Source organism: Diadema setosum, chromosome 19 (assembly GCF_964275005.1).
Source record: "Diadema setosum chromosome 19, eeDiaSeto1, whole genome shotgun sequence".
In the NCBI taxonomy this organism is placed as follows: Eukaryota; Metazoa; Echinodermata; class Echinoidea; order Diadematoida; family Diadematidae; genus Diadema; species Diadema setosum.
This window is the reverse complement of record NC_092703.1, coordinates 10874064-10900648: the sequence shown is the minus strand read 5'-3', so window position 1 is coordinate 10900648 and position 26585 is coordinate 10874064. Positions and strand designations below refer to the sequence as shown.

The window sequence follows — 26585 nt, the reverse complement described above, 5'->3', positions numbered from 1 at the left end:
TATACTAGGGATGTTGTCTAAGACCCAGTTTAAAGTGCGGGGCTGGGCCGAGCCGCGGCCGAGCAGTGGCCGAGCCCCGCAATTCTGTCTGTTTACAGTGCCGGGCTCAGCCCGGGCTTTTAATTCAAACCTTTCAATATTTTGTCGTAGTGGCAAAGCCTTTCAATATTTTGTCGTAGTGGCGCTCTGCTTGTAAACAAATGCAATTTGGTATAGTCTGGTTTCCAGACCCTTTGCCAACTGGACTCTGTTGCAACGAAGTCGCCGTTCGGCAAAGGCTTTTGCCGAAGGAAAAATCCTTTGCAGGACAAAACCACCTTATACTATACTAGTTTTCAACATTGAGGAAGTTAATATCCTGAATAGCGAAATAGTATGGTAAGAGGGTCTGGGAGCCAGACTAAATTTGGTACCGCATTTAGCCCAGTTTGTGTTTACAGTGAGAAAAGGCCTGCCTCGGCCGCGGCCGAGACTACCTCCAGAGCTTGGCCAAATGCATGGCCAATTTCGGCCCCGCATTTAGCCTTTTTGTGCATTTACAGTGAAATGAAGGCCGGGCTCCGCCGTGGCAGAGCCCGGCCTTTTCACTCACTATAAATGGGGTCTTACTCTGTAATCTCAAGGGTTTAGGAAATTGGGTAGCCATGCAAAGAGATTCAGGTCTAGTCCTACGCAAGCATTTTTGTCCTTTGTGTATGTCACAAATAGAGACCCGTGCAAGTGGAACTGTAATGTCACATTTGGTATGAAGACTTTTAAAGGGACTGTACAGTACTGGTTGAGGTGGGGATTCAGGTTTTGAACATTCCTAAGTGAGATAGTGAGAAACCTCTTATGAAATATGAAAGAGCATGTAATTTTAAGAAGGATTCAACTTTTATTTGATGAAAATTGGTTTTCAAATGGCTGAGATATCCAAAAAAGTGATGATAATAAAAGGCGACAGGCCATGCCTTTTATTAGGATCTCTTTGTTTCACATTGTTTTGGGATGTCTCAGCCATTTCAAAACCGATTTTCATCAAATAAACTTTTGATACCCCTTAGAATTGCATGCTCTTTGACATCTCATAGAGTGGCGTCTGAATATCTCGCAAAACGTTAAAAGCTAAATCCTCACCTCGACCAGAGCTGTACAGTCCCTTTAAATGTTTAGTGCATGCCATGGCAGACTGTCCGTGCTGTCATCATTTCCCTTTGTAGTACATGAACAATACATTGAAGTTTGCAGTGACAATCAGTGCAACTACTGATACCATGATTGATAATTTCATTTGCTTACAGCTAGGGTACAGAAACAATCAATCATTTTATACAATATAGGGCAGTCAAGTTTGGTGTGCCAGATTGCACAAATGACAATTACCCACATGGTAGTGGACATTTTTTGAATTTTTTCATCTGGGTAAAGCATTCTTGGGGATGCTTTCCCTCAGGGGGCATGCATTGTATTTGTGCATAAACAAATGGCAAATGATTGAGAAGTAACGTGCAAGAAGTCCAAAGGACGTGGAATTTGAGTATGCACTCCATTCTGAAGGTGCAAATACAGACGATTCCCATTATAATGAAGTCCTCAGGACACGCAGCTTTCTTTCATTATATCAAAATTCTGTTATAGCCAAATAAATTAAGCATGTGAAGATATATTGTAGTGATACTTTTGAGACCTGAATTTCTGCTTCATTTCAACAAAATTTCATCATAGCCATGTTTGATAATTATAATCTTGATTGTTTTAGTTATGTTCGTTATAATGGGAACACGCTGCGCGTCGAACTGTGAAAAGTGCACAACTGCGGGTGCGTATAGTTGTGCAAGCTATAAGTGTTTCGTGGGCTTGTTGGCGATGTTGTAGAAATGGCTACCTCTGAAAATTTAAGTTGCAAGGACCATGGTATGATTTACTCTCGGAGAACTCTGCTTACTTACACCTGTGCAATAAAACAGAAGATGACTTTTATTGTCATCTGCTTACTTACACCTGTGCAGTAAAACAGAAGATGACTTTTATTGTCAGAAGTATACGAGATATAAAGCAACGCTGTACACCGGCACTGGTCTGACAGTCCAGACCAGTAAAAATCACTGTCGGACCAGGAACTTTTTTCAGGAATGGACTAGTAAAGAAAGGGAAAAACTTGGTACCTCCTTGGTCTGGTAGACAGGTCGGACAAGTAGAAAAATGGGTTCGTGTGCAGCCCTGTCCTAATGTTTGGTTGTGAAATACTGATGATACAAGGAGGTTATAAGCCTGTTATCTTTGAAAGGACTTTTAATCTCACTCAATAGCATTTCAAAACCTCTAGTTTCAATCAAATTACCCTATCCCACACCATTCATCATTTATCTCACAGTCCACAGACCTTCTATCCCACGCTTAATAGGCCCGTGTGTGTTGTAATACCACCATAATGGTATCATAACACACATGGTCAGATAATGTCTCAGAAAGTGAAACAGAAACTCTTCCAGATTGCACTTCACAGACTAGTTCACATTAGTCTTACCTGTCGAGTCTTTATGTCTTGGTGTCAGTATAATATGATGAAGTGTTGGTTCTGTTTTCATGTCATTAGCATGATGTCATTGAAGATCACCTTCTGTTGGGATGATAGTCTACATTACCCCATGACATCTAAGAAACCCATTATTTCTTTAAAGGGGAATTCCAGACCAGATAAAAGTAATACCCCGCCCGTTCTTCAGAGATTTTTTTTTTTTCTCATCGGTCACTTGTCAGAAGCAGAGTTTCTTTTTTGTTTTTTTTTTTCTACCGGAAACTGACCAAAGTGTATCAGATCTCAGTCTGATGACTCTGACTTGGGTCGATTGACTAATAGATCTGCATCACACATGTCGGGCGTGATCCATTGAGGCAAGGTCGTCCGTTGAGGGAACTAAGCTCAGAGCTTAGTTTGCCGTCGGACGCCATTTCCAGTTGCAAGTCCAGTCAGTGTTGGATAAGTGTTGAGTCAATCTGATGTTTACTGTTAGATTTGTGTTGTGCGATGTCGGGCATGTCCACCTGATGTCCTATGACAGTCCGTTGAGTTTCCCGTGATTGAACATCCATCAGACAAGTTTACATTATTCCAGGTTCTAGGGCTCTAGGATACGAATGCCTAAAGATCTTTTGGCATTGGTATCACCCTCTGTGAGCCGTTGTGCGAGTCTCTGGAACTTGTCAGATTCCGTTGGAACTCATCGGAATGCTTATATTTTTGTATTTTGGGTACATCAGATGAGCCTCTGGTGGTCAGTGGAATGGGGGCTTTAGTCTGGGGAGAAAAAGTGAAATATATATATGACAAGCACAACCGCGAGAATTTGAGCAAAATCAGATCAAAAGTAAGGGGGCGTGAAATTTCAAAGATTTGCTCCTTTTTTTTTTTGCAAAACAGTTCTTGAACAGTTCATATTAATGTGTAAACGAGTGAGCCGATGTCATCTCCTCACAGTCTTCAATTTATTGTGCAAAAACAAAAACAAAATGGCAATAATTCAGTTTTTCTGCGAGAAAAGTGTAAAACATAATGCTATACTTGCTTGACTAACTTCTGAATAATCGTCTGTCAGGATTTGAGACTGGGACGTAATTGCGTTTGAAAGAAAAATGGGAAGTTTCAAAAATTTATGTACAAATGGTAGGCAAGCTGTGAAGGGATAACACCATCAATTTACCATTTGCACATTTATATCAATTGTTCAAGAACTGTCTTGCAAAGATGAGCAAATCTTTCAAATTTCATTACTTCCATACTTTTGATCCAATATGAGCACACTTTGCTGTTGTTCTCGTCAAACTAACTTTTAACTGGTCCAGAATTCCCCTGTAAGGGTGGAAGCATGAATACTTATATATAATGATATGCACCTTTACTACCCAGATGATAATGAGACAGAAAAGTTTGATATCATCTCTGTCTATCTTTACACACCACTTGGTGTCGACCTACTTATAATATGTAGATATTGATATCTGATGATATGTAGATATTAGCAGATTATTACAAAAACTTTCAGACTTGACTATTTAACAGAAGAGGTTTGTACCAGTATCTTTTGCTCTATCGTCGAGATTTTAAAGTTGTCTTGATATTGAAAAACAAATGAGTGTGCAAATGAAAGGAAATGCAATATTTTGTCCACGAACAATACCACTCCATTCTCAATTTTGTTTCCATTAATAAGGTAAATCTATGCTGGTTTGCATTCTACAAGTTGTGAGCATAATCGCTGTAATTTGACAATTACATGAATATGAGAATATATATTTTTGTCCAATTTCATATGAACTTCTACTGTTCAGTTTGAAAGATGTTTCTGTGTTTTGTTGAATTTTATTTTAACCCTCTGTATCCTGTAAGACCTGATCAGCACAGGAAACCCTGTAGCATTGTACACACTCTTCAAAGTCTGTAGCACAAAAAGGGTTAATCTAGAGTGACATTGCACCATATATCTTGAGAGATCTGAAAATGAGAGATACATAATTTGGTTTTAATGCAGCAACGATCACTGGCTATCAATTTTGCTGTGAACAATAGGTGATAAAGTGCAAAAGTGAATTGTGTGCCATGTCAAAGAAAGTTTGTGACAGCGATGAGTTGGCTCGGATGTAGGCGAGTTACATTGCAAGTTTCGATGCCATGACCCATTGCTGTCAAATGAAAGTGAAAGTGGAGACGCATAGCTTTTTAATAAAACACTCTCATAGACATGTGTCTTTCTAGGGAAGGGGGGAGTTGAAAAGCTTTATCTGTTTAGACGTGGACAGCTTTCCATACCATCACTTCGTCAAATTTTATTTAAAGCATTCAAGGGAAGAATGGACTTTGACTTGAGGGTGAAATTTATAGACATGGACATTTTGAAATTGTGACCATAAATGTATTTCACAGTTTGATTGAGGGGTAATTTTTCTCTGTGGAATGACTTTTCATTCTCTCTCCCTACATACAATATGTTCTTCAATAGCAGAATACAGCAACAACTTGTAAATGTCTCCTTCCCAGCTTTCATAACACCAGCCCCATACATCAGCAGAAACAACCACAGTGTCAAGCTTTTCGGAACCTGTAGCCACCATAGACCCCTACAAGTTTTCTTTTTATCCTCGGGCCATCTGTATCTAGAACTGTCTATTGTACCACTTCAAGCAGTAACAGCACAAACACTAAGTTGCTGCTTTCCAGGAGGCTGCCCTTCCAGCTAATAGAAGGATGAAGCCTCCCATTGGTGACAGGTTGCTTGAATTCAAGAGCATCTTTTGCTTGCACATACATCACATTTTAATTGTATATTTTGGTATAACACGTGCACCATCAACCACCACTGCACCAACCCATCCCGGTCTAGCTTTGTTGCAGCTACTATTAAGGGATTACTTCATCATGACTCAAGACTCAAGCATGATCTTAATGTGATCAGTTTTGAATTTTGTAATTTAACGTAGTAGAGATACTTCTCATAATTTATGTCTTTTTAACTTGTGTTTGAAGTGGAAGACATGTACATATACTCGTGTCTGGCTTTTAATTTGTTACATGTTATACCCCAGTACCATATTATTACTGTGTTTTCTGTTTCCAGGAGTACCACTCCCCGGGTTTGAGCCCCGACGTCCTCGCTGCATGGTCGATGGCAGCGGACCTGTTTGAAAGGGCAGGGGCCAAAGTCAGCTCCATTTCGCTACCTCACACCCAGTATTCCATAGCCGTCTACTCTGTGCTCTGTGCGGTGGAGGTGGCGTCGAACATGGCCCGGTACGATGGCATCGAATTCGGTGAGTCTCCGCAGAAGACATCGATCTGTTGCAATACTGGCTTAGATGATTTATGTGGCACTTGCGAGCCACCATTTGTAATGGCCGAAAGGGATGTTATTTGGGGAAAAACAGAAAGAAAACATTCTTTGTACAATACATCATGAAAACCCCATTTACAGTACATTGTACAGACAGAGATCACTGGAAACTGCCCTTTTTGTGATGTTGGTCATGAATATGTGCTATATTTCTGCAACAGTACCCCCAATTTTTGCAAATGCTGTCTTAAAACATGTGTGAGATGTAAAAGAAAAAAAAAATCTTTTTAAAATTGTTATTAAAAAATGTCGGGAGGCAGGGGTCTACCAGGGCTATTGAGGGTCAGTCTTCTGGGCATCTTTCCACATGTCAGTGATTTACCATGTCACACTTCATGATCATATCACATTTGATAAACTTTCCTCACATGTTTGGGTTTTTACTTCCCAAACAAAAATATGAACATGCAGATTTCAATGTTGACATTTTTGTACTACCTGTGCTTTTATTTCGGTGATGACATTGAACATCACATGTTTGTAGTCAACCTGGCAGGTTTGCCTGTGCAAAAGAGAACATGTTGATGATTTAGAGCCAGAACAGCTATTAAAGTTTTAAAGTTCATGGACTTCAGCCCTTCTGGTTCTCAATGCTGTGGATGAAGAAAAGTATGTGGAAAAAGGCCAGACATTGCTGTATTATAGCAACATACTTTGGAATATTTAAAGAAGAAGTGATCTTGATACATTCCCTTGATTCGTGGAGGAGAGATTAGTATTTTTCCATTTTAAACCCAGAAGCTCTTCAATTATAGGTATTGGACAGTATAATATTAATGGTATGAATTTGTAAAAATTGCAGTCGATTTGTATGTACTGCCCTCTGTAGATAGGAATTCTACAGCAATATTTGTGCTGTCACTCTAGAAAGGATTAGTATTTAAGGAGTTTCTCTATACGAACTCCATTGATTGTTACATAAAATGTATGGGTATTTTTTTAAACCCTGTTACTGAGATATATGTTAATGTAAATTTTATCATACCATGTATGTACATTCTGTAGGAGCTAGGACAAGTATTATTTTGATGTTCTGCACTCAAACTCTCAGAGCATTTCTCTGATGTTTCTACATTTGTTTAATTAAATGATGAAATCCTTTCCATAAAGTAGCAAACCCACTTTTTTTTTTTTTTACAGAAATTTTCTTTGTCCCATTATGGGTACAAAAAGTCAGTGCATGAAAATACATTGAAGCTTGTGAAATGAAAATCAAGTTTTCCCCCTTAATATCAAAAATTGGTGTATTACAAAGTATTTGGAAAGGAACTCTTAGTTTATATGTTTGGAAAACTTCCCCTGTGATAGTTGTTGATGTATCCTACAAGGGATGTGCACTCAATCAGAGGGATGATCTGGGCCCCATTTCATCAAAGATGTTAGGATATAGCAGCTCTTGCTGGAATGGCAACTTCCTGTAGCAACAGCCAATAAGGAAGCTGGATTCTTGTCATTACCATGACAATTGCCATTCCAGCAAGAATGGCTATCATATCAACTTTTTAGGAAGTGGGGCCCTGGTCACCTGTAGAGGGCAGCATCCTGTGCAGCTTTGCTTTTTTTTTTTCCTTTCTTTTTTGTGCATGTGAAAATATTACACAAGGGTAATGGGGCAAGTTAACTGCGCCTGTGATGCTGGTCTCTTGTCCGTAGATGGTGGGCATCTGTTAGTCACATTGGCAGGCCACTATTAGTCCTCTCCGTTTTGAGTGCCAATAGGCACAGGAAACTACATAGCAATGTACGCACTGCCCATAGTCCCTTTCACAGAAAGGGTTTCCAGATACTGTTCCCCAATGCCTGAATGGGGGTGTTTAGGGCGAGGAACAAAAAACCTTTTTGACAGGCGGGTGCCCTTTCATTGCACTTGCCCCAAATGTGGCTTTTACAATGTACTTGCCCCGAACTAGTGGGCAAATCAGTCTGTGTCACCATAATTGGTGTGACAGGAGTTCACCTAATATGTTGTATGTGATATGAGTGTTCATAGTTCTCAGTACAATATGTCCCAAACAAATTACAATCGGATTTTTGTATTGATACTTCTAGTATGATAAAACTGTATGAATGCTATTTCACGGCCTAAAAACATAACATCTTTACCTATACTTTGCAGAAAACCCCATTCAATTCAGACAAGTACTCACAGAGAAATGTGGATAGTTGTGAAGCATGTCATGGGTCTGATTCTTCTAGGTTTAGCACTTGGATGCTCTTGGAACTACATATTAATTATATGTGAACACAATGGACAGAACTTGGATGGAAGGGATTCCTGACATGTTCTACAGAAATCCTTATTTCTCTTTGACCACTGAAGCAAATTGGATGGGGTTTTCTGTGAGATGTCAGTAATGAGTTATAGTTTCATACCCTGAAATTGTATTTGGATTGATTTGTGTGGATTTGTGTTATTTTTTAAGTTATAGTTGAGGAGGGGACCGTTGTAATCTCTTTTGGGACATACGGTATATTATGCCTCAGCCAAGAACAGGTGCAGATATACTGTATTGTATTGTCTGTCTGTCCCTCCAAACGTGTACTAGTATTTCTATTCATGGCAATAACTGATACCATAGAGCACCTGGAGAAACGTGTGATAACTTGATTTGTATTTCTTTCAGTTTTCATTTCATTCTTTAACACAGTGTAGCCTTGAGCAGGAATATATATATAAATAGCATTTTGATCACTTTTTCATGATGGCAGTTTTTCCCAAATATTAACACAAAATAAAGCAATTCAATCAAGTATGTAAGATTTAGGTTTACAGTGGGTGAGGATAAATGAACCATCTTCCCACATTATCAATCAACAAACAAAAGCTGTGTCACATCATAGAAGAAGGTATTTTAATCTCATGAAAAGCTGATGAAAAAAAAAAAAAAACAGTACTAAAGGTGGTTTCAGAGCACGGATTATAGTCATCAACAGTGCTATATTTCAGACAGGGATACGTTTTATCTGTTAAAATGACAAAAGTTGGTATAGTACACAATTTTTTTTTTTCATTTTGATTTACAATATTATAATTGCCTTTAAATTCGCTATGCAAGAGATAGTTGGGTTTCTATCATTAGTCAAACACTCAAGGAGAACGAAAAGGGAATTGGTCATGGGATGTGAAATAAGTGTTACTTATGTGTCGCTTCCTGCCGGCGGAAATAGTATACAGTACATTCTTTGAAATCGAAAGCGATATATCAAATGCTATCCCTTTCCCCCCCCCCCCCCCCATGGGAAATGCATGCTGTCAGTGGTTATCATCATTGCAAAGTATGCAGTGTGTCCACATTCATTCATATATTTTTTAATGAAATTTTATGATTTGTATTTGTATTGGGTTCAAGTATGTATCAAAATTGTTGTTGACTCAACAGGAAAAGTGTGGGGGGGGGGGGGAATAGAAGCCAGTGCGTGTGAAATCTTATCTGCAGAGACTTCTTTACTGATTGTGAAATTACTCACCGGCAGATGTACATTTTCCATGCATCAAGAGTGTATTTTTGAACATGTGGTAACCTGCAAGTAGAGTAGCCTGTGGGCAGGGCAGTTCTAGCACAGTGCTGTCGCAACATGAGCTGCCCCCCTGCAGCTGTTACGCATTCATCACGCGCACATGACCGCTTCCGTCGCATCGGTTGAAGCACGATGAGAACTGATTCACTGGCGCGAATGACTGGGAACAATTAGAACGGGAACTCTGTGATTCTTCAATCGTATTGTGTATGGAATTGAAGATTTGAGTGAGATTTAGAGTGACTCACTTCATATAAACCAACATTCTTTTAATTTCAAAACATTTTCAGACCTTGAAATTCAGACAGGAGAAGTATTTTAAACATCAAACTTTTCTTCTTTTTTCAATTATGTATAGTGTTCAAGTCATTTTTTCATCCAAATCGATCAGATTTTGCAGTTTTGTGGTTGTAACACAGTTGCAAACTATTGCTCTTCGTAGCAGTATTTTGTAAGTTTTGTTTTACCATTTTGCCCAAATTGTACAACTACACCTTCAGGAATAGTAGAGGAAAGGTAAAAATGTCACTTTTTCTCACAAAAATACCCCTTTTCAGCCCTCACAATGCTGTACAAGGTTGGCACCCTTGCTGCCATGTCAGTGACGTTTATTGGTGCGTATATATATATATATATATATATATACATCATGGTCACAATTTTAGCAAGGGTGTGAGGATCTGGAGCATGCAAGAGCAACTAACAGCCAAGGAGTTGTTGTTTCTGCCAGGAATAGTGGGCACAGCTGCGACCAAGATACCTCCCACCGTCTGCTCTGCAAAACTCGGTTTTACCACGACCGTTATTGGATTTTTCTGTCCCCAGTCTATGTTTGTGTTATTGAATGTTAGGGAGTGGGGTTGTTTTGTGGGAAAAAAGGCTTTGCCCTAATTATTGCGAGCTTTTGGCACATATGAGATCAATTCTATCTATCATGTAGTCTGATTGTAGTAGTGATATAAAAAAAAAAAAAGATAGGAGAGAGCTGAAAAGATTGAGGGGGGATCGATTCTGCCTTCCTCATCCATGGTAACTGTAAGTTTCCATTGTAAGTTTCGTAAACTGGCCTGAGTGAGTTTATGGTAATGTGTGTGTGAGTGAGGCAGGCAGATAGTACATCATGTATTCATTCTTGAGTGATTTAAGTGCCATTGATGTGTAAAGGCTATGACAGACACAATAGCCCGAATTCACGAAGGTGGTACGATCTCAACCATGGACAAAGACCTTTAAGTTAGTTTTGTATGGGGCACCAAGTGTTGCATGGAATATTTCGTTACGAAATCAGTCATTTCAACGACAAAATGAGCATTTAGTTAACAAAAATTGAAATAATCATTTCGTCAACAAAATGTGAAGGAACGTAAGGAAATAGGCTGTGACACTTGACGGCCCATACAAAACTACGGTCTTTGTCCGTGGTTTAAACCATGGACAAAGATTGTACCACTTTCTTGAATTCAGGCCAACGTTTTGCTTAGGTTGTACACATTGCTCCCAGACTCTCCATGAATGATATATATATATATATATATATATATATATATATATATATATATACATACATACATACATACTTACATACATACATGCATACATTGATACATATATATATATATATATATATATATATTTTTTTTTTTTTTTTTAAACCGAATTGTCCCTGCCACTCTTGAGTCTCTTTGTACGTTTTTGCTCAATGCTGTGATGAAAAATATTGATGGGATACCAAATGCACAATGTATGCGTACTTTGTTCTGCAGTACAGTAGTATGCTGTATAGTAAAGCTTCGAAAATGACAGCAAGAAAAAAAGAATGAATATTAAATAAATGGAAAGAACTTCGCTACCACTTGGTTGTGGATGCTTAACATACATTGAGCACTGTGCAATCTATGCGGCATTCACAGGTTTTCTGATTCACCATCACCAATGCAACAGTGACTAATTTGCAAGCAGCAACTTTTCCTTTCACAGAGCAGTCGGCTCTACCTTAATCAACGCCTCTACGACCTTCAGCCTAGTATGTAGCATGCCGTTATCATGCGCGGATTATGATAAAGGGGGAATGGGGATGGGGATAGGAGTGAGGATGGGGGGGGGGGAGGGCAAAGCTGCCCCCCTGACACTTGCCCACAGGTGTTTTGTGGGTGTTCTAGGGGGGAAGCACATCACCCATCAGTCACCCGAGTGACTTAAAGGAGGCGCAGTCATGCCATAAAATTTTCTGGGAACATTGCAGAGCTACTGGGAAAAATACTCTGCAGCGTGGCAAAGAAAGAAGTAAAAGTTTGGGAAATGTGTGGGTGTTAAGCTCCACAAAAGTCATACTTTTGTGAGGCCTCACCTGCTAGCAACCTATAACCAAGCCAACAAAGAGATGAGTAACATGGCAATCAAACTTTTACACATGCTGGATCTTTGTGATGTTGTGTATGCATGAACTTAAAGTCTCTTCTTGAAAAGAAGTGAAGATGCTGCATTCAGAAGATTTGGAATGCTGTTCGCTGTGATATCACACCCCTGCAAAAATCTGTGACAACATCCCCTATCTACCCCTCCCTCCTAAAAAGGAAAAGGAAAAAAAAAAAGAACATCACCTGGAAATGATCATATCTGCATTTCTGATGCAATTATTGAATCAGTCATGTTTATTAATATAATAATATAATAAAATAATATAACTAGAGCATCGGACCATAACTAGTGTTTTGCCAGTTCATCTGTTTGCAACTTTAGGGTTTTTCTTATCACAGAACCTGACCTGTATCAAGCCGTCTTGAATGATGGGGGGGGGGGGGCCTTCCATGAAGCATTTTGTCTGACAAAGTTGTAGGACAAATTTGCTCTCAGCCAATCAGATGCAAGGGTTTCAGTACCTTGTAACAGTTTGTCAGAAAAATATCAGACCAAAACGCTTCATGAAATGCCCCCCAGTGCTGTTCCAAACGCCGGGGCATTCAGAGACGCTGAGTCTTTTTCTGGCATGCTTAAAAAAGGCGCAATTCTCACATCCTTCAGATGCACAAGATTCAAATGATCAAGCTCCTGAATAGGTCCTTCTGGTTGGGAATTCAAAGTACATGTATTTTGTTGTCGTTGTTGTTGTTGTTGTTGATGTTCATTTGATAAATCACCCTCATCTCAAAGCTCTGTCAAAAGAATTCAAATGCAGGCATGTTGAAATTTCACAGCAGCGATTTTTGTGAGTAAATATTAAGATGATAAAATCTCACCTGGTCACTATATCGTGACTTGAAAACACTTTATTAACTGGTCATTATGCTGTACTAAAGACCAGTCATTATATGCAAAATCATGTGTCAGGCTAAATAAATCCATGGTCACGTTTACGCTTTCAAGCAGTCGTAAGATTAAGATCTCCATGCTTTTGAACATCATTTTATAAATCCACATAATGTACCTGTAGATGTGGTCATATTGTCGAATTTTATTAGTAAAAATGCCCATGATTTGCTGTGTAGGAGACTACATTGGCATAAACACCATTAGGGATAGTGCATTGGCCTATTCCACCATTTTCCATCCAGAGTTCCACTGACAGAATCAGATCACGGGTATAAAGAGTTGACAGAGAATGATGTATCTTTAATATTTACCAGCATATTTGATGAGTGTTTACAGTATGGTGGTCACATATAGAGAAATATTTCTCATAATTCATTTTTCCAGGCTTGATATGAAGTGCTGAAGACATTGTATCTTGCCATAGAATGAAAGTACTGATTAGATTATCCTTTGGGTTTTTTGGTACATATCATCACTAGGGTGACAAGAACTCATATCTCATTTTGGCAATCTCCTATTAAACTAAAATTGTGAATGTCAAAAAATACTGATTTGAGTTTTAAACCATAACAATTGCTGATGTAATCCAAAACAATGTTTCTACGCTATTTGATGTTGATGTTCAGATGATTTTTGAAAAAGGTTAAAAAAAATTATAATTGAAAAAAAAAAAGTTGTTTTGCTCTGTGAAAAATTCATGATTTTGAGATACAAGGTCTTGTCACCTATTAGGGATGATGTATGACAGTCACATAATCAAAAGATTAATTAACGATAAACTGCTCTTGAAAAACAAAAGTGAAACAAAACAAAGGTAGAATACCAAGGATGTTATTAGACATAAACATCAATTATGAATGCAGTAAAGGCACATTTGGCCAGGATCAACTGGCATTGTCAATGACCATGTGCCGACTATGTTGAGAAAAGTATAGTTACATGGCCACATGGCTGTAAATGTGAAGGCGACAAAAGGAGGTGCGTGACCATGAATTTGGCACGTTTGAAGGCGTGGTCCTGGCATCGGCAGCACAGTTTCATCTGTGACAGAACCTAATCGATATGTGATTCTGATGAAAAATCAAATAGTATATTAAAACCAAAAAGAGAGCTTCTTTGTGGGTAATATGTGTTTGTGTGGGATGGGGGATTCACCTTTTGATACACTGACAGATGTGGAAAATTTGTATGGCACGTACAGTTTTTCTTTTTTTTTCAGCTGTTACCCATTGAAGACTAGTCCCAAGTATTCTCAGGTTGTTGTCTGTGGGAAATACATGTTATGTTTGTCTGTCTGTGTCTGTCTATCAGTCTGTCTTCAATGGGTTTATGGAGCTGTGAGTCCTTGGAGTAGTTCAAAAATTATACATGCTCGCACATCACACCTTTCAGTGCTACATGCAGGCAAACTGTATGGCTTTGAAAATGCTGCATATGACTTCAAATTTTGCTGAATTCTATTTCTAATAACTTTCTAGACTGCCAGTATGTATTTGTATGCCGCATGTACAGTAGAACTTGCCATCGTCAAACACAGAGTACGGGCATTGGTGTGCTGCCTTTAAAGGCATTATTTACCATTTGCGGATCGATGAAGCAAAAACCCAGCATTAGTGCTGTCAAATAGTTCTAAAATGTGAGTTAGGGATAGAAACAACCACTTCAAAAAAATTGAATCAGTAAAATCGGTGTTAAGTATTGTTAAATATACAAAATGTGAACAATAGTTATAATAACAATGTTTCCAGACTAAACCGTCTACAGTTACAGTTTATTAAGAAAAATAGTGATATCTCCTTATATTTTAGGCTTTAGTGCAAAAATTTTATATGGTAGGATGTTTTGTGGTACAACCGACCTACTCATATGCATCAAATGTGATATCTTGAACATTCTTTAAATCACTGCTCCCAAAGGTATGTAAACTGGACCTTTAAGGTATTTTGACTGTATTGCTTTCTGAGTTTCAACAATTTCTTCCCTGTCCTTCTGGCCAGATTAATTTTGTTTTGATGTCTGCAGTCAGTGGGTTTAATTTTCCTTTTACCAGTGTGCGTGAGTCTGGTTTTTGCTGGATGGTTTCTCGAGGACACAGAACAGTGTAACTCATTAAAGTTGTCTCTTTACCTTTTATCTTTTTTTTGCATTCCTTGAAAAAAAAAAAACACTGGCTCAGACACGGAACTTCGCGATTTGCATGGCTGAATTACTTTGAGGGAATAGTAGGATTATCTTCATTCTTTTTTTTTATGCCTCCGCCACGAAGTGGTGCCAGAGGTATTATTTTTCATTACGTAGTAATGCTGGAATGTCACAGCGTGAAATATCATTCGATACAATTGAATTCAGAAATGCTGAGAAACCAAAATGGCGGGCTGAATTTTCAGGGCCGTGTACAATAAGCACGAACTATGACTGTCCTAGAGTCATTCTGTGTGTGTCTCTCTCTCTCTCCCCATTCAATGAGAATCTAATATATTTTCGAGTGACTATTCGTCATGTGACAATTGCCAAGAAATATAGCCATTGAACACTTTTGCTGTTCAACCTTTTTTTTTAAAGTTTGGTCGCACACAATGGTGTCATCCCTGTACACCAACTCCAGTGATAAGCTCATAATAGTTTTGCATTATTTACTCATTTGATTGTAGCAAGTTCACAGTTCCACTTTGCACATGAGCTTCTGAAGAAGGTCTTTTGCACTATAAGACGTGTTGGTTCTTTAAATTCACTGAGATACTTTAGTAAGCATCCTTGATATAAAATTGTGATTGTATGTAATCCTTATACAGTGTACATGGTGTTTGCTAGCACATCCACCTGGCAACAAGCCTGGTATTTGGCAATATCAATAGAAAATTTTCCATTGATATTCCCTTCTGGCTGGTGTACATGTGTGTGTGTGTGTGTGTCTGTCTGTCTGTCTTTCCGTTGGTCTGTATGTGTGTGTGTGTGTGTGTGTGTGTGTGTGTGTACTGGTCAGTGATTGGTCGTAATGTAATCATGTGACTTTTGCTGCGAGGATCAAAATCGTTAATGCGAGTAGCATGTCACATTATTCAAATTCCAGAATTTCACTGGTCTCTGATAGGGCTAGAATGAACAAATGACATGTGTTTAATGCAGACCATGTAATATAACACATATTGCCTTGTCTATCATAGTTTAAAACTAGACACGTAATAATAATGATAATAATAATAATAATGATGATGATGATGATGATGATGATGATAGTAATAGTAATGACAATAATTACAATGATAATCATAATAATGATTAAAAAAATGATAATTGTGAAAAATAATAATAATAATAGTAATAATAATAATAATAATAATAATAATAGCAAATTCTTATATAGTGCATGTCAGACTTGAAAAGAATTTCAATGGGCTTTACAAACAAATCATGCCATAATACATATCTTCCACTGGGGTTAATACCCAAGAACACTGGGCGGAGATCACTTACATTTTGGCACGACTTTTACTATAATCCCCTTCGGCCCCCACCAAGAGAAAGATTCAATTTTGTTTCATTGTATCGGAGAAACAATGGTGGTTGGCCTCCATTCTTCCCTCTTCTGTTTATAATTCAATCTGCCTCGTGTGGTGTGTCAGGGATTTGTATCGTTTGTACCTTCTTCTTTTTTCCTCATCGTTGCTAAGGTCATGTCCATCATCGATGCAGCAGGCTTCTTCTTTGGCAGTAGGCAAAGTTCCAGGCATTTTTTTTTTTTTTTTGTCATCTATGTAATCTTAATCATCAGCAAACTGTGATTCAAATTTCACATTTGTTACATTGTTTGTGTTGAGGTTTTGCAAACATCAAGTTTATGCAATATATTTCAGCTTTACACTGTGTTGCATTCATATACATATTTTTGTTTTTCGTTTTGTATTAAAGGGATAGTACAGTATTGATGGAGGCGAGGATTGGGCTTTTAACTTTTTGCGAGATACCAAGAAACCACTTTATATGATATAGTGCAGAGCACACCATTCTAAGACAGGCTTCAAGTTTATTTGATGAAAATTGGTTTTGGAATGGCTGAGACATCCAAAAAGAAAGTAAAATAAAGCGATCATAATAAAAGCTGGGTCCCAACTTTTATTAGGATTAATCTGTTTTGGGTATCTCAGCCATTTCAAAACCAATTTTCATCAAATAAACATTGAATGCCTCTTGGAATTACATGATCTTACATATTTCATAGGAGGTTTCTCATTGTCTCACCCAAAACTGTTAGAAACCTGAAGTTAGGTCTCAACCAAAACTATACAATCCCTTTAAAGTGTATGTCATTTTAAAGTTTAGAGTCTGCTCTTTCAGAATCTGCCCTTAACTAAGAATCCACATCTTTTTTTTTTGTGTGTGTGTGGTTTTGTCATGCAGGGTCACATATAACAAAACATCCAAGGTACAAATGAACTTATTTCTTTGATCTGATTTCTGTTTTCCCACTTGCTGGTGAAATCTAATATTTGTCTGACATGAAGGTAAATTTTCCATTCAACACGGTATGAATTAGACACACATATGTAAAAACAATATGACATTTTATGCAATGCTTCAAGAAGAAAGCCCTTGTTCTATTTGCAACCTTCTGGCTCTAGGATTCATTGTGCTGTTGTTGTTTTTTTCTTCCTTTTTTCAATTTTATGTTCTGTATTCAGTTTTTTCATCATTCACAAGAACAGACATCTGTAAAGAAAGACATTTCCTGATCACTTGTCTTTTGTTTTGTTTTTTATTAGGTGATCCGAGTATCCTCTCGGATCACCTTCTGTTTCTGTACGGATTCTTTCTTCTTCTTCTTTTTCTTATTTCTCCCCAAAAATTGTGCATCGATTAGCTCAGAAAGTCCTCTTCCTATCAATTTCAAACTTATACCATATATGTATCGTCTCCCAAAGACGGCAATCGAACTAAAATCAAAGTGATCAGTCGACCGTGACGTCACTATGACGTCATTATATGAAAACACATTCTCAATCATATCTCTTTAATGGAATGGAATCTTTCAATGAAATTTACTTCACATATATTTCAAGTCAAGGGCATTCTACTCATATTCTCAAAATTCATCTATACCTTAAAACGTGCGCGTACGCGCGCGTTGAAATATTTGTATGCTCAAATCGAGCTCAAATTTTTTTTGCACACGTTTCAGACCATTTAGAGCATTTTTTGAAAAATTGAAAAAAAAATTTGCGGACGCGTACACGCGCGCGCATATACGAACGCACAGCTCATATGCAATAGAAATTTCCCGTTTTTTCACACTTATCGGCTGCCTGAAATGTTAAGGAATATGTCTACCAAGTTTCAAGTCAATCCGACTCAATATGACGTCATACGGGCCCGTCAAAGTTGAAATTCCGCGCGCGTCAATGGCGATATACAGTGCAACAATGCCAAAAAACCGCCAATTTTAAATCCGATTTTACTCGTCAGGATGGACGGTGACCCCCAATTTTCTTTACATATTCTGAAAGCTGATGAGTTGTACATGTTATTTCATGGGTTGGCGATGCTGGAAAAATGATTAAAAGATATCAAATTTCTTAATAAAATAAAAAGAGTAAATTTTCAAAATGACGTCATCAAATTACAAGTTCACTAGAGCGTATCTCACTTATCCTTTGCCCATTTTCACCCAGATTTCGATATGTTGTAGCTTATTAAATGTTCTTTCATTAATGTACAAACAACATTTTGATTGGATGACGTTATCGCCTCGTAAAAATGGATTGAAAGTATCCTTGTAAGATTTGACCAGTTTACGTGTTATCTCTATGGGAGAGCAGTTTTTCTGGCAGTGAAAATTGACATGACTCTCTTTTTCGAGCACTAGCTCACTTATGCTTCGGTGAATTTCTCCCAGATTTTAGTATGTTGTAGCTGAGACTTTGGGCTATCGTAAGTGTGCCCTCCATTTCTTCATACAATGTCGGCATCACGTCGAAAAACTTGGTTGAAAATGGCACGAGGCTTCGATGCAGCGTCATTTTGCTTAATACACAGGGCCTATGGAGAATGAAATAGGTCATTGCGTAGCGCATTCGACTCGTAATCCTAAGGTCCCTGGTTCGAGGCTCACCCCTGCCAATATTTTTTTTTTATCTTTTTTAACACTTTTTTCTTCTTTTTCTTTAGTTAATCTGAATCTCCCTTTCCTTACTTTATCTTTTTCTGATTTTTTGCTGCTTCTCCTTCAAATTTCTATAAAATAACATAATTTCTATAAAATAACATAATTTTTGCTTTATTTTTCTTTCTTTCTACTACTTTCTGTGCAATAGATGAACAACAACAATGGCTATCAATCCCATATTTTGCACATGTTTAGTACATGTCACGTACATTATTTCATAATATAACAACTACTTGATCAGACACCATCTTGGGTATGTAAGTTAGGGTCAAAGGTCATAAATGTTTCATCCTGTATCTTGGTGAATACATGTCCTATCTTTCCCATATTTTGCACACGCAAAGACCATGTTACAAGAATCATTTCATAAAATAATTACTTTTTGCTTAGACACCATCTTGGGTGTGCAAAGTGAGGTCAAAGGTCAAATATACTTCATTCTGTATTTCCGTTAGTGTATACGGAATTCGGTACCAAAGATGGCAGGTCTCATTCCCTTTTCTAAATGAGAATCCAAACATCACACGGCCAATGTCCCGTCAACACAGATGAAACCTGTATGGTCATGACTATTGATGGCAGACCTGACTCCCTTTTCAAAATCAGTATCCAAACATCACACAGCCAATATCCCTAAACACACATGAAACCTGTATAGTCATGCCTATATTGGGATCAAAACTCAAATCATTGATTTTCAAAAGATCGGATCACCTAATTTGTCAGTCTTGACAAATTCCGGGTCTAGTTTTTGTTGTTGTTGTTTTTTTGTAGAACTGATGCATTTTGTAATTTGAAACTTTTCATTTTGATTTGGACCAAAAAGGAATCTTAAAGGCATTATTTACCATTTGCAGATGAAACAAAAATAAAAACACCATTAGTGCTTTAAATAGGTCTAAAATGTGTGTTAGGAATAGAAACAGCCACTGTAAAAAAAAAAATGAATCAGTACAATCAATGTTAAGTTTTATACACAAAATGTGAACAATAGTTATGATAAAAATGTTTCCAGACTGAACTGTTTAGAGTTACGGTTTACTGAGAAAAACACTGATATCTCCTCATTTTTTAGGCTTTATGCGAAAATTTTATGTAGTGGGATGTTTTGTGATAGAATATCTAGACCTTCACATATACATGCATCAAATGTGATATCTTGAAAATTTTTAAAATCACTACTCCCAAAAGTATACAGGACCTTCAACTAATCCATTTTTAAGTTTGAGCTGAAAGTTGAATCTACTGTTTCTCCTGATATTGCCTTTAGTGGTTGCATGGTTTGAAACTTGAGAAGCTCAATAATGAAAGTAAGGAAGACCAACAAATTTCCCTGAATCTGGGTGTGTTTATTTCTGTTAACAGCAGAAAATTATGACCTGCAGTCTGAAGACGCATTCACTTGACTACTGAGAAAAAAGATCATTGTTCTTGATATATACACCGTAAATCATGATGGAGGCTTTAAAAAAAAATGTTGCAAAGCTGGAAAAGGTTAGATATTTGTGTCGAGATGGGAACGCAGTCTTTTAGGGGATTTTTATGGGATCTCAATAGACTTTGTGAGATGTAAAGAATATGAATAATATGTACCAGTAACTCAGAAGAATGATTGATTTCTACAAACTGGGCCATATACCTGCCATTGAAGTGCAGCGAACAGTCAGTTGTGTGCAAGTGGCAGTGCACTGCCTTCATCGAATATCAGTGATCGTTGTGAGTACATGTACAATCTAATTCAGTGCTTCAACCATATGCAGTTTGTCAGCAAAATACATTATTTGACACTTTTTGGTAAAAGATGAACTTTTATAGTTACATTGAAGACAGTGCTTTATATTGTGGTGGCTCAATTGTCCATGATGATATTCAGATGGTTGGGGGGGGGGGGGGACGTCAGAGCACCCAAAAGTTTTGAGGATATTGCTGTCACCATGGTAGTGCACCATTTATTGCAACCAGTTTATTACTGAAGATTTATCAATCTAACACTTTTGAGTTCTAAATATTCATCAGCAGGAGAATCTATCGGAGAGAATCTGCTTATCTGGTTTATTTCTTGTCATTCAGTGTTGATAGTCATCATATGATCATTTTGCTTGAGTCAACATTGCAGAAAAATGGATATCTTGCTTATGCATGCCTGCCACATTTGAGACTGATGTCACTCATGTACAACGCGTTAAAAATAGACCTGACAAGACGTGTGTTTCTGTTATTGTTAATTCTCTGTTAGCGTGTGAGCTTCAACTAGACAGAGATGTAAATTTTAAATTACACGGATATGTCTTCAATGTTTCAGTGTTATGATAGATAGCACACATCTGCAAGTAGATGAATTATTTTCATGGTGGAATGATTAGTTTCTATTTTTCTTGGAATCCTAGATCCTTTGGTTACATGATGCTCCCAAACAAGAGAAGGTCTCAGTTGACGTTACGCACTCTGGTCATTTTCAAACCTATCGAGAAACATAACTAATTAAGCTGAATTACAAACACGATTGCAACTGGGTAATTCCGTGAAGTTGGGGCACAAAGTATTACATTTTAGCATAACTCAATACTAATTATGCTATACATATATTGTTTATAGGCTTTACATTTGTATTGAGACCATACATTTTCCTGGAAATTTTGTGCCATTCAGACTCAATTTTGATGAAGTTATCAAAACGATATGTAACGGTGTCCTGTAGCATCGTGACGTGTCCTGTAGCATCGTGATAGTTGAAATCTGATCCTAAAAGACAAATTAATGCAATTAGCTTGACCAAAATTTGATATTATATGCATAATTACTAGATTAGTCAGATACTTAAATATCTTAACTCTCCTTTCCACAGTTTAACTTTTACAAGAAAATTACACAATGTGTCACTATGCTACGCGGTGTCCACCAAATGTAACAAAAAAGGACACCGCATAGCATCGTGATACATTTTGTGTTTTTCTTTTAAAATTAAAACTGTGCACAGGAAATTCTAGATATGTAGCTATCTCATTCATATCTTGTAAATGCATATTGCATCAAATTTTGGTCAAGCTAATTGCCATAATTTGTCTCTTAGGACCAAATTTTAAAATATCACGTTGCTACATGGACACATCACGATGCTACATGGACACGTCACGATGCTACAGGACACTGTTACATATTGTTTAATAACTTCATCAAAATTGAATCTGAATGGCACAAAATTTCCAGGAAAATGTGTGGCCTCAATGCAAATGTAAAGCCTACAAACAATAGATGTATAGCATAATTAATATTGAGTTATGCTGAAATGTATTTTTTAAATATCACGATGCTACATGGACACTGCCCCAACTTCATGGAATTACCCAATGATGATGTTTTTTATCATTGTTTGTTCTCACAACTGAAGAAGGCGCCGCAGATTCTGCAGTTTTGAATTTCAGAGCGAGGAGGGGAGGTGTGGCTTCTTTCCGAGTTCCCATCAATCACTCTGAATCCATTAGTAGTGCATGATTTGACTGCAGTGTGAGCATGGAGCTACTAACCCTAGTTGTAGCTCCATGGTGTGAGCATTAAATTTTGAAGAGCGTGGTCTTTCCATGGAAGTATAGTTCGAAGGTCACCAAAGCCCCACCCCCCAATACTCGATTGGAGGTCAATCCGTTCACATGACTGTTTTGCTCCATGGTTCTGGTGAAACATGATTTAAAGGACAAGTTCACCTTCATATACATGTGGATTGAGATAATGCAGCAATATATACTGTAAGTGTAACACATCAGTGAAAGTTTGAGGAAAATCGGACAATCCGTTCAAAAGTTATGAATTTTTAAAGTTTCTGTGCAGTCACTGCTGGATGAGAAGACTACTGCAGTTGATGATGTCACATGCATACAACGATATAAGGAAAATAAAGAGAATTCCACAAAATTTCATTTTTTGAAAAAAGTACACATTCCCACAACTTGTAACTGATATATGTTAAGGGTAATATTACTCCCCCTGCCCTCTGAAAGAGGCAAGTCATGTGCTCTTCTATTATGCGAGAAAAGTGAAAATATGTTGAATTTTCTTTATAGTTTCTTTATATGGTTGTACACATATGACACCACAAGCTGTAGTAGTCTTCTCATCCAGCGATCCAGGGGTCGCACTTAACTTTTTTTTTAACTAGCCAGGCGGACTACTTAGAATCAATTTTGACACTGAAGCAATATTTTGGCTAGCCAGACGGACTAGTAACTTCAGAATTTTTCGATTTTTAGCTAGTCTGACGTGATTTCGGGTGGCCAATGGCCAGCGGACCATCACCAATTTCGAACCCTGCGATCACGGGACTGTCCGATTTTCCTCAAGCTTTCACCTATGTGTTCTACTAATATTGCTGCATTCTCGCAATCGTCATGTTTATGAAGGAGGACTTGTCCTTTAAGAAAACGCCTCCTTTGAAACACAATTGGAATTACAATTCAAATCACCCTCTGCAATTTTAGTCTGCATTCACATTGCAAGGATTTTTTTTTTTTTTAAATTAGAAACATGATTCTAGTGATGCGTCATTACAATCATGTTTCAAATTAAGCACTGTTAGTATTTGTGAGAGCAAGGTCTGTTGCCTATAGAGGCAAAAATGAATACACTAGGATCTCAATTATCCGGCCACGTCGGGACCAGCGGGTTTCTGGATTTTCAATTTGGCCGAATAAGAGAGATACATTGTATGCTCAAATACATGTTATTACCAATTCACTGATATCATGATGGTCTGCATAACATCGTCATGTTTCATACTTCCTAAATTGATTTAAACTTCAAAAAAATGTCATTTCACTCTCTTGCCTATCAGTATCATGTGAAACTGCCATCACACATTGTCAATTTAGATGTACTGTACACCCAGTGGGACAATAAAAATGATATAGCAGAAACATACCAGTCACCATAGCGAGATTTCTCGTTTAAAAATGTATGTGGTGGGTACCATTAGTGCCACATGATGCAGTGGTGATTTATTGCTTTCATGGTAGCAGTGGCAGCCATTGAGTGATGAGCAATCAGCTAATGCAATGTGGTCAAATTGTAATGCCTCGCATGTGTTCATGATGGGCTTCTCGTTCGGCCATTATTGATTCTCACATGCTCCAAAGCACACAACGACAAGATGTGCAGCTGACGTACACCGTGTGCAGACAACTGCCACGTCTATTTGGGATTCGGACAGGAGTATAATCGCACCCATCCCATTTGAAGTGTAATGCTCAAAATCAGAAACATTTGCTCTACGAAGCTTGACTGCAGTCTTACAAAAGACCTGAAAAGAAAAACTGCAGAAGGTGGCATTTTATAGTTTCTTTCATACTTGAGAAGATCCATGTTGCGATGTTGGTCTGGTAATAACTAATCAAAAACAAAATAAAGTCCACGTTGTGGTGTTTTAACCATTTAAAGTCAGAAGAAAAAATTCCAAATTTGTAAAGCTTGAGCGTAATCACAGTATCAATTTTGCCACAAGGCTAAGAGCGGTTACACACAGTTAAAAATTCGTCATTTGAATGATGATTCCAGTGAAAAATAATTCTAATGACGAATTTTTAGCACGTGTGGAAGCAAATTAGAATCACGAATGCTAATCACAATCACGAATTCAAATTCTAGTTCGGAGGTGAATTCCAGTGAAGTTTCACTCAAATTACGGTGCGAAATTTGCATGTGTAATGCTTTACCTCCAAAACATCTTTTGAGGATTACGTAACGCCTTCGCTCGAGAATTCGAATTCTAATTACAGTTTTAGAGCGAGCGTGTGTAAGGTCCGATAGTTCTAAAGACGAATTGCAATCATCATTACAATGATAATTCAAGTTACAAATTTTCTCTCGTGTGTAACCGATCTAAGTGTAGCAGACCAAGGTAAATGTTTAACTTATTGAGTGGAATCAATTGCAAACATGAAAACTCAAAAGTCATCAAGATGTTAAATAATCTGTTTTTGATAGACACATTTTGTGTTTAAAGGGTGTGTACAGTTCTGGTCGCGGTGAGGATTTAGCTTTTAACGTTTTGCGAGATATTCAGAAACCACTCTATGAGATGTCAAAGAGCATGCAATTCTAAGGGGTATCAAAAGTTTATTTGATGAAAATCCGTTTTGAAGTGGCCGAGATATCCAAAAACAAGGTGAAACAAAGAGATTCTAATAAAGTTGTGGCCTGTAGTCTTATATTATTATCACTTTTTTGGATATCTCAGCCATTTGAAACCCAATTTTCATCAAATAAATGTTGAATCCTTCTTAAAATTGCATGCTCTTTCATATTTCATAAGAGGTATCTCATTATCTCACTTAGGAATGTAAAAAACATGAATCCCCACCTCAACCAGTACTGTACAGCCCCTTTAAATTCCTTTGCAGCTCTTTGTGTGTGTGTATGTATGTATAATATTAATATCAACATATATGCCTTTGTGTGTTTCCACCTGAAATTGTATTGATTCCTTTGTTGGTATACTGTAAAACCAGGAACATTTGCAGCATGAAACATTCAAGAATTTTAGCCGATGGTCTTTTTTGCGGCATGAAACTTTCACAAATAGCCACTGGTATTCAATGCAATGTGTTAGACATTGCACATTTTTGTGCATTTTACTTTCTCTAATTTGCAAATGTTTTTCAGGCAGTGCCATAATGCAAAAATATCTGTTTTTTTACACTTTTACTTTTTACACCCTTCACACTCATGTATATAAATCAACCATATGACCTCACCACCTGTATGGAATTGTTTGGTGGGAAAGAGGATTGTGATTGGATCATGCCATACACTTATTGACTTCTGACCCCACAGGTCATCGGAGTTCGGAGGGCAAGTCTACGGAGGAGCTCTTTGCCCAGACCAGACACCAAAGCTTCCTCGACGTGGTCAGAGGACGTATTCTGGCCGGGAATTATTTTCTCCTTGAAAGGTCAGTCTTTTGGTGTCTTCTTCTTTTTGTTCTTGTTGTTGTTTGCTTTTTGGTTCTTATTTTGTCACTTAATCCTCTTATTGTATGCAACAAAGGCACCTGTACCAAAATGAACAGATTAACAAAGATATCCAAATCTAGGATTTGACTCTTGTTGTTTTTTTGTTGGTTTTTTTTTTTCTCCCTGGCAATTTAAAAGTTAAGATTCTGGGATCTGTTTCATGAAAGTCTTGTGAGAGACATTTCACTCATAAGATACACTTAGAATGAGAGATTGACTTCATGAAATGGATGTTACTTTTCGACATAGCCCCATTGTGGTGACTTTCACCATTCTGAGATTTATGTAAAAACTTTTATGTGATGACCCCATGAAACGGACCCCCTGGGCAAATATAGCAGCAAATGTAAACTGAGAGATGAGCATGAGTTATGATTTGTTGTTTTACATGGTTGCCAAAGAATGCTAATTGAAAGCGTGCACCATGGGCACCAATGGCTTTAAAGTCCCCTTTGCAAAAAGGACCATAAAAGCTTGAGTTGTATACGTATGTTTGTCTCCCCATGTCAGTTGGTCCAGGATTCTAAATAGATGTGTCCTATGGGTTACAGCTCGTTGTTCCGAAGGTTCTTTATTCCGAAGGCTCTTTCGTCCGAAGATTCGTTGTTCCGAAGGTTCGTTATTCCGAATTTCATTTTTAGATTAACGAATCTCCGGAATAACGAACCAAATGTTCGGATTAACGAACCCTTTTTCATTTTCGGATTAACGAACCTCTAGGTATACGGA

At 37.7% G+C, this 26585-nt stretch overlaps 1 protein-coding gene across 2 annotated transcripts in view; it reads left to right on the top strand.

The window, feature by feature from the left end:
• The window catches only part of LOC140242768 (glutamyl-tRNA(Gln) amidotransferase subunit A, mitochondrial-like), a 75706-nt gene that overhangs the window by 7927 nt on the left and 41194 nt on the right, over positions 1–26585 (top strand). For both annotated transcript variants that reach the window (XM_072322526.1, XM_072322527.1), the window contains exons 8-9: positions 5595–5787; positions 25678–25795. In XM_072322526.1, coding sequence (XP_072178627.1) covers positions 5595–5787; positions 25678–25795 — 311 coding nt within the window. The remainder of the gene's footprint in view (positions 1–5594; positions 5788–25677; positions 25796–26585) is intronic.